The following is a 13,294-nucleotide window of genomic DNA, read 5'->3' on the forward strand; positions in this document are numbered from 1 at the left end:
ATTAACCTATAGAATGCCTGGTAAAGTTTATTGATATTGATTTTAAACATCTCAGGAATTCACAAATTATTTTTCCATGTGATTGGAACACTTTACAAATAGCCATTCTTGCAACAAGAAACTTGGAAAATTACAAATTTCAGTCTTGTAATTTAATCATTAAGCGGTGTGAAACTTTGCAAGTGGTAAAGATTCTGGTTTTACTGTATATAAAAGTCGTCTTGGAGGAAACAAACCAGAAGAAAAAAATATCACACTGACAAATATAGTGGAGGATCAAGATATTAGGCCCGTTCCTATTACAATGATGTTCCACTGCAGTCGTTATGACAACTACTCAAGATTACAAATTGTATTTCATAAGAATAAAAGCATTTCTACTAGTTTCTAATAGTTAGAATGATAATTAAGTTTAGAATCATGGTTCAAATCATTGCCAATGAAATCATAAAATATGCAGTTAAGTTGTAGATAACTCTCTACTCAGGAAATAACAATTCTTAAGGCTCTTCCAGATATGAAGTGGTAAACCCTAGCAATTTTTTTTTCTTTAACGTGTAAGTGAATGGAAATCGCACACAACAAATGAAGTATGCGTATTCACGAGTTCTGTTTTATAAGATACAGAAATGTGAGGTGTATTGCACTTAATACATCATTATAATTCAATTTTTAAAGCCAGGGTCGAGCACATCATATTTTTGTCAGAGAATGATCTGAGAGCAAAAGCAATTATGGTTAAAATCAATTTGAAACAATATTTCATAAGAGCTACTATCAAGTCCAGGCTAATGCCAGGTTCACAATGCATTCAAACTGTGTCTCTCAACCCAGGGGATTGAATGGGTTCTTGATAACAGTATCCAAGGAACGTAAGAGAATACGTTCTTATCACCAGTATTCAATAGGGACTTTTAGATTTGCCGAACAACAACGTGGATTGCTACGATCGACGTCCTTTTAATGCACTGCCTTGAATGGACGTCACACGTATCAGTCCACGCAAATCTAAAAGTCCCTATTTAATGTCCCTTCGGTCAGCATACAATGTCCACTTCCAAGGTGTCATTGCATTCCATGGCTTGTGGTGTTTGATGATGATGATGGACGATGATGATGATGGACGTCACACGTATCAGTCCACGTAAATGTAAAAGTCCCTATTTAATGTCCCTTCAGTCAGCATACAATGTCCACTTCCGAGGTGTCATTACATTCCTTGGCTTGTGGTGTTTGATGATGATGATGAAGACTCTACTAACTTGCTCATTACATTCCTTGGCTTGTGGTGTTTGATGATGATGACGATGAAGACTCTTCTAACTTGCTCATTACATTCCTTGGCTTGTGGTGTTTGATGATGATGACGATGAAGACTCTACTAACTTGCTCATTACATTCCTTGGCTTGTGGTGTTTGATGATGATGACGATGAAGACTCTACTAACTTGCTCATTACATTCCTTGGCTTGTGGTGTTTGATGATGATGACGATGAAGACTCTTCTAACTTGCTCATTACATTCCTTGGCTTGTGGTGTTTGATGATGATGACGATGAAGACTCTACTAACTTGCTCATTACATTCCTTGGCTTGTGGTGTTTGATGATGATGACGATGAAGACTCTACTAACTTGCTCATTACATTCCTTGGCTTGTGGTGTTTGATGATGATGACGATGAAGACTCTACTAACTTGCTCATTACATTCCTTGGCTTGTGGTGTTTGATGATGATGACGATGAAGACTCTACTAACTTGCTCATTACATTCCTTGGCTTGTGGTGTTTGATGATGATGATGACGATGAAGACTCTTCTAACTTGCAACTGCTAGATCTTTGCCTTGAGGCTGGACAATGCAAATAAATGGAAGACAGAGATACAGAAAGTATTTAAAGCTAAAAGTGGGAGAAAATATTGTGGGAATGGGGAAAAAGAAAGGGGAAAATGAGAGGAAGAAACTAGTATTCCCAAATTTGTCTGTATCTGTAAACATATCTTTGGAATGGCTTCAATATCATTCAGCCTCTTGGATGGAAAGCAGACTATGTTTTTCTCACAGGTAAAGTTATTATATAAAAAAAAACTGAGTTATATCAACAGTATTCTGATAAAGAAAACGCAGCATAGCCCTAAGAAACATAGTACCAAGTGCATTTTAAATGCACAATATAATCACAAATATATATTTTTTTCAAAGAATACAGATTTTCGCTTCTAGACCGGCAATGGCGGACTGGATATATTGATGAAGATGGACAAATTAATCATGTATCAATGCATTACATCAAATTGTAACAGATCAGACGAGAAGATGACTGAATTCATTACAAGTACAGGTAGTTTTGGGGATTACATTTGAACTTCTTTTATAAAAAAAAAAAAAGGTTTAATTTCTGCTCAATTTATACTTAGGCTGACCTTGATAAAGATGTGTGTTGGTAGTATCTTTGAAACAAAGTCCTCTCTGAATTGTGGTGCATATGGAACCTTGAGCTTCAACTTTGGTAGTTTGACGTAGCCAGGTACCAGAGGGTAAAGGTTATAGGTCAATGTCTGCTGGCCAGATGGCAAGATACGGAAGAAAATCTAGAAGTAACATTAGGAGAGAGAGAAAGAGAGAGCACAGATTTATTAAACAACACTTCTGAGCACCAAAAGTGAGCTTTTCCCTAACTATTAGCTGTGTCATATCCAAACTGCGATGCAAAATCATGGTTCATATTATGTATATTTACATCTATCAGAAACCTTAGGGTCAGATCTTTATGACCTGAAAACATAAAACCATCCCTAAATTTCAAACAGGCTTTGGCTGACAAAAAATGAGAGGTACCAGTACAGAACCCTGTGTTACTGATAGTGTCAGACTCTTACCTGCTTGTGGCCTGGGAACATAAAATCACCACTAGAGTCCATAGAGGCTCATACTGACTGAACAACCGAGGTACCATAACAGAACCCTGTGGTACTCACCTGTTTGTGGCCTGAAAACATAAAATTGTCACTAGAGTCCATGCAGGCTCATACTGACTGAACAACCGAGGTACCATAACAGAACCCTGTGGTACTCACCTGTTTGTGGCCTGAGAGCATAAAATTGTCACTAGAGTCCATGCAGGCTCATACTGACTGAACAACAGAGGTCCCGTAGCAGAACCCTGTGGTACTCACCTGTTTGTGGCCTGAGAACATAAAATTGTCACTAGGTTCCATACAGGCTCATACTGACTGAACAACAGAGGTCCCATAACAGAACCCTGTGGTACTCACCTGTTTGTGGCCTGAGAACATGAACGCATCACTAGGTTCCATACAGGCTCATACTGACCGAACAACACAGGTCCCATAACAGAACCCTGAGGTACTCACCTGTTTGTGGCCTGAGAACATGAACGCATCACTAGATTCCATACAGGCTCATACTGACTTAACAACAGAGGTACCATAACAGAACCCTGTGGTACTCCCTGTTTGTGGCCTGAGAACATGAACGCATCACTAGGTTCCATACAGGCTCAAACTGACCGAACAACAAAGGTCCCATAACAGAACCCTGAGGTACTCACCTGTTTGTGGCCTGAGAACATGAACGCATCACTAGGTTCCATACAGGCTTCTACTGACTGAACAATAGAAGTCTTATTAGAGACCTGGTACTGGGCTAGGAGAGGAGCCCTGACTAGCCCAAACGGTGGTAGATCTGAGGTGATGTAGATGGGTAGCTGTTGTAGTGTCACCTCAGGGAGCGGTAGTACAGTCTTTACAGCTGGTAGCTTTAGATCAGCTCTGGGTACAAAACAAGTGATCACATGTTGGACTATTTCCATTTCTCATGTATATGAGCTCATACATCGTGGATTTAATTCATATCGTGGAACACCTTAACAGTAATTTAAACTGATTTCTACAAGGGTTCACAAAGTAACTTACTTCATATTTTAAATATGTTTACATTCACAATAACAACAGTTTTTTGTCATAAATAAAATGAATTATCCAAACTTTCATCCAAACCGAGAGGTTTTAAAATTGATTATTTTCCAATTATTCTAAGTTATGGAAATACATGATCACTCCAGAAGTTTGGGTTAAAATAAGTACAGGTAAGATACTAAAGTCATTCTTCACTAGACAGCATCTCTATACTGGGGAATACACAGCAACTGTAAGGAATGTTTTATAAACTATTTACATAGAAATGTGCTACATAGATAATAGAAAAACACTGAAAATACTCTGCCCAAGACTTGAACAGTGGATGTTAGTAATATTTGACTCAAGTTAGAACCATCTTCATCAGATTCACACAGCTTGAACTTAAAGTAGACATTCATTGAAAATCACAATGGCCAATAAAGTATCACTAGCAACCAGGAAGCTTACAAATGACAATCGTAAAAACTTGAGGTAAAACTGTGTATCGAACAATAACAAATTAAGACAAATCAAAGCCCCTCTCAGGATCTGGGGTTTATAAGCATTTTGCTAGAAATTTGGGGATGTTTTAATGACATCACATCAGGGACCAAGTAGATGACATCCTATAACTAATGAACCTATTTTCAGTGTAGTTATTTCTTGGTTACAATAAGAGTTTGATTGATATTAAACAAGAATTCATTTCACACCATTTTAAAATGGAAGTGATGCTGAAGCTGATAATATTAATCGTTTGCTTAGAATCATTCAGGGCAATATCAGTCCACTTTTGAATTGAAAAGCCAACTGAACAATAGAATGGACGGTGTAAATGTTTGTTCCTGATTAAAACTAATTATAACCGATTAAAACGCTACACATGCGTTGGTGTAGGCAACTGAATGTACGATGGGCTCTTTCTTACAAGCCATATAAAGCTGCAACCGATTCATTAATTTGTTCTTTTATAATGCTGTAGTTTTCATCAAAACTATATCCAAAATTTAAAGTGAGGCAACGTATCAAACAGTTATAATGCGGCTGGTGAAGTAAGAGAAATATGTGAAGAGACAAAGAAACAGACACTGAAAATATGTGCATTGTTAGGGGGCATTGTCTGCATATTCCAATTTGGTCCTTGATTGACATTACAACTGAATGATAAATTGATAATAATCATTACTTTGAATGTTTTTAAGAGGGGAATTTTTATATTCTTCTTCCCTAATGTAATGATAAAAATTAAATCAGTATTTAAAATCAATGAACCTCTACTTTAATAATAATATGAGATGATTACCTTTTCCATTCTATGGCATAGCTGCCCAGAGAGATGAGACCATGGGCAGTCTCCGGTTGTGATTCCATACAAATACACTCTGTGGCATTCTCTGACGTCTTCAATGTAACTATACACACAGCAGGAATAGGGGGAAAGACACTATGAACATGACGTACAAAGAAAGCGGACAAAATATACATTTCCTCAGGTAGACAAAGGAACATCCCTTCACTGCTATTATATAAAAATGTGTAGAACAGGTGTCACATGCATATTCACCTGTTCTACACATTTTTACATAATAGCAGTGAAGGGATGTTCCTTTGTCTACCTGAGGAATGTGTATTTTGTCCGCTTTCTTTGTCCGTCATGTTCACAGTGAGATTAGCTCTTTATGTGCCACACAAATAAATCTCTCTGCGCCCCATTGCATTTATCATCATGATCATTGGATAGATATTCAAATTCTTCAATAATATTGAACTGTTTTCACTACAAGATTTATCAATATGGGTTGTCATATAATAATAATAATAACTAGACTTTAATTCGTCACTTAGACGAATTAGGTGATACGTATGATAATTGTTTACATAACGAATAATGCATTACACGATATATTATTTTGCTTCTCCCATTCATATGCTTCTCCCATTATGATCTATTCATATGTCAAGATTAAATTGTGTCTCCTTGATCATCATGGATCTAGGGAAGATAGATTGAAACAATGTACGACCTTTGACCCTGTGCAGTAACCAGTTACACATGTGACTCTAATTTATATCATGAAGAACACCTTTTGACGATTTTATCTTATTCAAAGAAATGAAAATGTAATTGATAAATGATTATCATCATGATAATGATGATCATGATAATCATGATGAAGATCATGATCATGAGCGGGATCCTGACATCTTATTGAAAAAATGAGGGGTGATTAATGCTATGGTCACATTACCCAAAAGTAGTCTGCTCGGCGGCCGAGCGGCGAGTTTTTAACCAATTCTGCCCGGCGGCTGCCCGGCCACCGAGCGGCGGCCGCCCAGGCACCGCTCGTTTTTAGGGCATCACTCGGTCGCCGCTGAAGTTTTAGCGCGGAGTTAAAATTTGGGCGGCGCCTGCTCACTTTTCACTCGCCGCCCAAAATACGCTCGGTGCCTGGGCGGTCGCCGCCCGGGCACCGACCTAATCGCTGGGCGATGCCTAATTCCAGCAGCGACCGAGCAGGCTACTGATCGGTCGGTCGCTGCTCTGATTTGTGACCATAGCTTTAGATAGCACATAGTCTTAGCTATAGCATAATTCACCTTCCTTAGGCATAACACGCAAATTAAGAAAATTGCCTCAACTACAAGATACCAAAATTTGGAAGAAAATCAGTCAATATTATGAGAAATACACTAAATTTTCCATAAATATAATGACGTCATAATATGCAATTTAGTATTTTGACTTTCAAGGCCATTATGATGACGTCAAGATGTATTTAATGGCCTAATAAGATATGAAATCATATCTCCGACTCATACTGTATCTAAATATGAAACAAAATTGGCAGTCCTTATTCATCCCGATGTACTTTTTATAGGCATGTTTTTGCCCATATATGCTATGTAATACATGAGCTCGCATGCACGGATATTTATCTTCAACGGACGCTCATTCCGTTATTAATAGTGATAAAAAGATGAAGATGGTATCAAATTGTTCAGAAAAATATGAGGAATATCCTGTCCAAAAAAATTGAGGGGTAATTATTTTTCGTTCGGCCGTGACGAACGAAAACGCGCAAAAACGCGTGTTTTGCGCGATTTTTTATAAAATGCTTATAATGGCCTAAAACGTATGCAAAAAAAATTTAAGACGATTTTGAGCAATTAAAAATTTTACGCGCGCGTTAACACGCGCACAAACGCGTACGCGCATTTTTGCGTGCATTTTTTGACCTGAAATTGACCGGACGGATACTGATCTTAATCCTGATAATTATAAATGAGAATTTCCTTTCCGTTATGAAGATATGATCATAAGTTGATTTTCACAAAATGGCGCCTAGATGACGTCACGATGACCTTGAGTCATTGAAAAGTCATGCAGTTCTAAGTTAGACTAAGATCTATCATCATGGCAAGTTTCATGATAATGGCTTTATTCATTCTTGAGATATCTTGCGAACAAATTCGAGGAAGAATAATAAAAATAAATAATAATAAAGAAAAATCTTGACGAAATCAAAAGGTGATACGTAGACTTTGTTACGTATCACCTAATAATATTGGATATTTATGTAGCGCACATATCCACCATGCATGGTACTCAAGGCGATCCAACTATTACCCCGGCTCTGCTAGGCAGCTGATTTTGGCGCTCACAGCATTCCAGGAATTCCTTCCTACCGGTACCCATTTAACACCTGGGTGGAGAGTGGCAAATGTGGATTAATATCTTGCCAAAGAACATTAGTGCCGTGGCTGGACTTGAACCGCGGACCCTCTGATCCACAGTCCAACAACCTAACCACTATACCACAACACCTCTACCTCATGGAGCCAATCAAGACCCGAAATGGGTAATTTTGCAAAGCCACTGAGTTGCACGAAGCAATCCATCTGTCAGTGAGTGCCTATTGTTGTGTGCATAGTTGCACTTGTGGCAAACCAAGAGAGACCAAGATTGCTTCAACATTACACCATTCTACAGCACTCTTTGAGTGCCATGGGATGAGAGTCTGTCATTATCATATCACCGTTCCTGCGTATTAGGAACACACAAACCCTTGATAACTTGGTTGATTCTTAACACTGAAATGAAAATACTTCCAACAGATGAAGTATTAGAGTGGGTACACAAAACTGTAATTAAACATGCCGTATGGCAGCCGTGCTAAAGCCAGGGTAATAATCGGGAGCGCCAGGAGGGTCAAATCTGACTGACATGAGCGCTATACAAGAACCCACTATTATTATTATTATTATGGCTTTATATGTCTCTTCAACTATTTTTGCACAAACCAATGAGCAGTAAACTGTAGAGGTCACTAGCATTATGCAAAGGCAAAGCACATGACCTTGTAACGTGCTATCAAGTATTGCTTAGGAATACATTCAATAAACTCAATAGAGTACCAAAGCTGTGACGTCATAAAAATCTTTTTTTAGAATTTCTCAATTTTTTCTTCATTTTCTGAAAGAACATCAAAAATATTGTCCAAATGTCGAAAGCCAATTGAATATGATCAGTATCCGGAGTGTTGGCTCAGTCAGTAGAGCGTCCGCCTCACAACCGGGAGGTCGTGGGTTCGAACCCCGGCCGTGTCATACCAAAAGATGTTAAAAGATGGGAGTTGTTGCTACCTTGTTTGGCGTTCAACAATAAGGGATAGAGCAACGTCGATCTGGCGCTGCTCAGTGGCTGCCGGGCTCACGATCAATTGGGCAAAAAGAATTTCCGTTTCGGTTTAATAAAATTTGGAGTGGACTATTAGGCTATTATTATTATTATTATTATTATTATTATTATTATTATTGGCTGAGATATGACCATCTGAATAAATATACTCCCCATAGGAACTCAGTGTTATATGCTCTGGCTCCTAATGGTTATGAGCATATAACATTCATTCAGATGGTGATATCTCAGCCAATACTTTACATATTCAATTTGTTTTCGACATTTGGACATCATTTTTGGTGTTCTTTCGGAATATGAAGAAAAAAATGAGAAATTCTAAAAAAAGATTTTTTGATGACATCACACTTCACCACTCAATAGATGGAAGGATACTAACCTTTCGCTACTTGGGATTCTTGTTTTTCATCTGTAGCTCGTACATGATCATTCTGCGATAGAAAACAGTAAGAATTACATGTTAACCTGGTGTATCTAGTAATATGTAACTCTTTAGCCTCATTCAGACCTGATTTGCTAAACCACAGCGTTTTTTAAAATAAAATGATGTAATACACTTTACATTTCTTTATCTTAGAACACAGAGCTCATTGAATATGCATAGGAATTTTGTTGCACTCAGTTGCCATTTATTATCACATTATCGATAAAAAAATGCAACGGTTTGCCACTTCATATCTGCACGAGCCTTTACATGTAAAGCAGATGTTCTTTATATTACATAACTTTGCACAAGTTTTAAAGGTACTATGTCCCATTTGCAGGCCGAAAACATGAAAAGGTTCAATTCCAACAAAATTTGAAAGATAATACTTATTTAGAACTTCCCTATAAAAAAGGGGGCTTGAAAATGTCTTTAAGTGGGAAAATAACAACTATTAGTTGTCGAATCGACTTAAGTGCTACCAAGTCATTAAGTAATAGTCTGATATGAAGACCATTGTACCGAATGGTCATACGTTTTATGCTGCGCAAAGATTCAATCAGTTTAATTTTGGCCATTACAAGAAGTGGGTTATTGATGTAGACAAATGCTCATGTACCCTTTACAGCTCATTTTATGTATGTTATTACCAATGAAGAAAAAAAGCCAGTCAGTCACTCAAAAGTGTCTGACAGTGAAGTCTAGCAAGTAAACGGGTTTCCTTGCATAATTTGAATATTAGGACACTGCTAACGTTTAAATTTCACAGATGGATATACATGACATATTCATAATTCCTGCAAAATTCTACAGAATTTGGTGTTGGCTGCAAAAGGGACATAGTATCTTTAATCTGTAAACTTAACCACAGTTAGTATACACACAAATTTCTAAAAGACATCTGTTGTATACTGACAATAATCATTTATCTCATGATCTGTCTCCAAACCCTGCTCACTTTCCCTCCCTACAATTGTGCATTTTTCATATATTTCTTGTTTAAAAGCCATTCACAAGATTAATTAGTCATACCGGTAACTATTATTAACTGACTTCTGTGACCTTTGACCTTAGACCAAACTACCCCCAATCTAACTGTATTTTTGTTTTACTTCCTATGTTGATAAATGCTAGCGCCAAGTGTGAATTTCATACCACAAATGGCTTTTAAGATAATAATAATAATAATATTCAGTTCTTGTATAGCGTATATCACATTATATCGTCTCAATGCGCTTCCAAAGAGCTTTGGAAATTATTACCCTGGCTTTAGCATGTCTGCCATTACAGTGCTCTAGCATTTCAGGGAATTAATTCCTGCCAGGTACCCATTTACCTCACCTGGGTCGAGTGTGGCAAATGTAGATTAATGTCTTGCCAAAGGACATGAGTGCCACGGCGGGACTCGAACTGCGGACCTTGTGATCCACAGTCCGGTGACATATACACTCGACCACGACACCTCATGATGATAAGAAAGCGGGACGGGCAAACATGGATGGATGAACAGAAGAACATACAATGAATGCCTCTGGCAACCACTTTGGTGGGTGGAGACACAAAAAAAGGGCGAAATTCATGAAAATAAAAAAAAACCCAACTGCTTTATATACAGTAGTATTTTCTTTGATGATATCAGTCATCTAGGTGGATAGCTACTCACCAGTATAAGAGTACTGTCTATGATAGTGATTGGCCATGGTGATAAACACTTGATGTCAGTCATAAGAAGGAAGGGATGGTCTGGGTGAACTTGGTCTACTGCTTCAAACTAAAACACAAACAAGACATATTACAGTCAAACCTGCTTTAGTGACCACCTGTCTACAAAGGCAACATTTGTTGTTTCCCTTGAAAATGGTTTCTCATTGAATCATGTTTTTCATGTTAATTTTTTTTTTTTTTTTTTTTTTTTTTGAGGCCGCCATCCTTGTCAAGCTTTGCTTATGATTGTGGTCTCCTGCACTTTTCCAACAGAATAGTTCGGATAATACTTTCAATTTATGATAATATGATATGGAAATAATAAGTTTCATTATTATATGTACATATATTATGTAAAAAAAAACATTTTGACATGAAGAAATTATTGTTTGTTTATTTCGTATTATACCTTACATTTATATGTTCTTTGTTATTCAGTTATATTTTATTTGAAAAAAAATGCAGAAATAAAATAAAATAAAAAATGTACTAAAGGAACCTGTCTAAAAAGACCACCCGTCTACAAAGGCCACTTTTTATGTTTCCCTTGGGCGGTCGCTATAGACAGGTTTGACTTCTATTTCACTTCTACATTATGATAATACTCAGTTGGGTTTCATGGACCCAAAAACTAAACTTCAACCATTACATTTCACAACAACGATGTCCAAGAGAGAGAGAGAGAACCTTCTTGTTTTTCTCTATCATTACTGCATGTTGACTACCAGTAAAGTTTGGTCATCAACAGGCGAAGTTAAAAAAAGAAAGTGATCAATTAGTGTCTCATACGAGAGAAGTGGTCTTTTCTTTCTCATAATTATTATTGTATCATTGTGTGAAGAGAAATATGACCTTTTAATGAAAAAGATGTCATTTTTAAAGAAAAATAATACATACTTTTTTCTATAACTATTCAGAAAAGGAAAAAGGGCTATTACTTCAGTCCCAAACATGTTGAATACATGTACATGTAGCACATGGCTAAATAAAAGAATTAAGGGCCATTGTAACTAAGCTACAAACCTTGAGAGAAGCCATCCTGATTGTCACATCAAACGGAGTCACAGTCTCTAGTCTAAATGCCTGGTCTTGGTAACAGGTACATGTGACATTTGACCCCTCCGATGACCCTGCATTGACCTCCACCTTGTACGAGACTCTGACACTGATACTTCGAACATCTAGCTTGGTACAACGGATGTATAGGTCTCGTTCAATCTGAAAGGATTCAAGAAAATATTGTGTCTCTGTATACTCGGTACCTTCATACAAATTACAATCTTCAGTAGTTGGTTATATAATGGATTGTAGTGATCACCGACAATGTTGTCAGATGTAACGATTTGGATTTATGGTGGTAGCTATTCAAAGAAATTGATTTAAAATGAGATGGGGTTGACTGAGATGAAAAGAGCCTTGTAAACAAAAATTGCCTATCAATATATATATATTGTTCTCATAGCTTTTTCTGCAAATAGTTTATTATGTATCTATATATGCAACATTAATATAAATTTTGACAGGCTTAAGCTGAACAACAATTTTGACCTATTCTTCATGAAAAATACAATTTTGACCTATTCTTCATGAAAACAACAATTTTGACCTATTCTTCATGAAAACTACAATTTTGACCTATTCTTCATGAAATCAACAATTTTGACCTATTCTTCATGAAAACAACAATTTTGACCTATTCTTCCCCAAAACAACGTTTTTGACCTATTCTTCATGAAAACAACAATTTTGACCTATTCTTCCCCAAAACAACAATTTTGACCTATTCTTCATGAAAACAACAATTTTGACCTATTCTTCATGAAAACAACATCTTTGACCTATTCTTCATGAAAACAACAATTTTGACCTATTCTTCATGAACACAATAATTTTGACCTATTCTTCATGAAAACAACAGTTTTTACCTATTCTTCATGAACACAACACACTTGGCTGTCTATACTACACACTCCTTCACTAGTCAATAATACAGTAGAACCTGTCTATAGGGAAACACAAAAAGTGGTCTTTATAGACATGTGGCCTTTGTAGACAGGTTCCTTTAGTACATGTTTCAATGAGAAACCATTTTAAAGGGAACCAACAAATGTGGTCCTTGTAGACAGGTGGTCTTTTTAGCCAGGTGTTCACTAAAGCAGGTTTGACTGTACAATGATGAAGATCTTACTTTAGACTTGGCTTCCATGACACCAAGAGTGATTCCTTTCAGTCGAGATGGTTGCTTCCCATCCAGGAGAAGCTCAGCATCGTGGCTTACTTCAGCTACAACACAATAACAAAACATTGCATAATCAACTCACAGATGCCCATCTGTGGCCCCCATGAAGGACTTTTTTCTTCCAACAAGGTAAACTTCCTGAAGCTTTTAGATCCTTGTGTAATAATAATAATAATATTGGGTTCTTGTATAGCGCTCATATCTGTCAGACTTGACACTGAAGGCGCTCCCGATTATTACCCCAGCTTTAGCCCTGCTGCCATCACGGCGGTCAAGCATTTCATGGAATTAATTCCTGCCAGGTACCC

At 37.2% G+C, this 13,294-nt stretch overlaps 1 protein-coding gene across 1 annotated transcript in view; it reads right to left on the reverse strand.

Moving 5' to 3' along the window:
• Nucleotides 1-725: 725 nt before the first annotated feature.
• Nucleotides 726-13,294, reverse strand: part of LOC764519 (trafficking protein particle complex subunit 11) — a 37,100-nt gene continuing 24,531 nt past the window's right edge. Inside the window, exons 21-28 of the mRNA XM_030992085.1 lie at nt 12,936-13,030; nt 11,771-11,965; nt 10,707-10,814; nt 8,999-9,050; nt 5,224-5,332; nt 3,572-3,791; nt 2,424-2,591; nt 726-1,851 (exon numbers count right to left, since the gene is read on the reverse strand). Coding sequence (XP_030847945.1) covers nt 1,819-1,851; nt 2,424-2,591; nt 3,572-3,791; nt 5,224-5,332; nt 8,999-9,050; nt 10,707-10,814; nt 11,771-11,965; nt 12,936-13,030 — 980 coding nt within the window. The 3' untranslated portion in view covers nt 726-1,818. The remainder of the gene's footprint in view (nt 1,852-2,423; nt 2,592-3,571; nt 3,792-5,223; nt 5,333-8,998; nt 9,051-10,706; nt 10,815-11,770; nt 11,966-12,935; nt 13,031-13,294) is intronic.

This window comes from Strongylocentrotus purpuratus, unplaced genomic scaffold (genome assembly GCF_000002235.5).
Source record: "Strongylocentrotus purpuratus isolate Spur 01 unplaced genomic scaffold, Spur_5.0 spur5_scaffold_2, whole genome shotgun sequence".
NCBI lineage: Eukaryota > Metazoa > Echinodermata > Echinoidea > Camarodonta > Strongylocentrotidae > Strongylocentrotus > Strongylocentrotus purpuratus.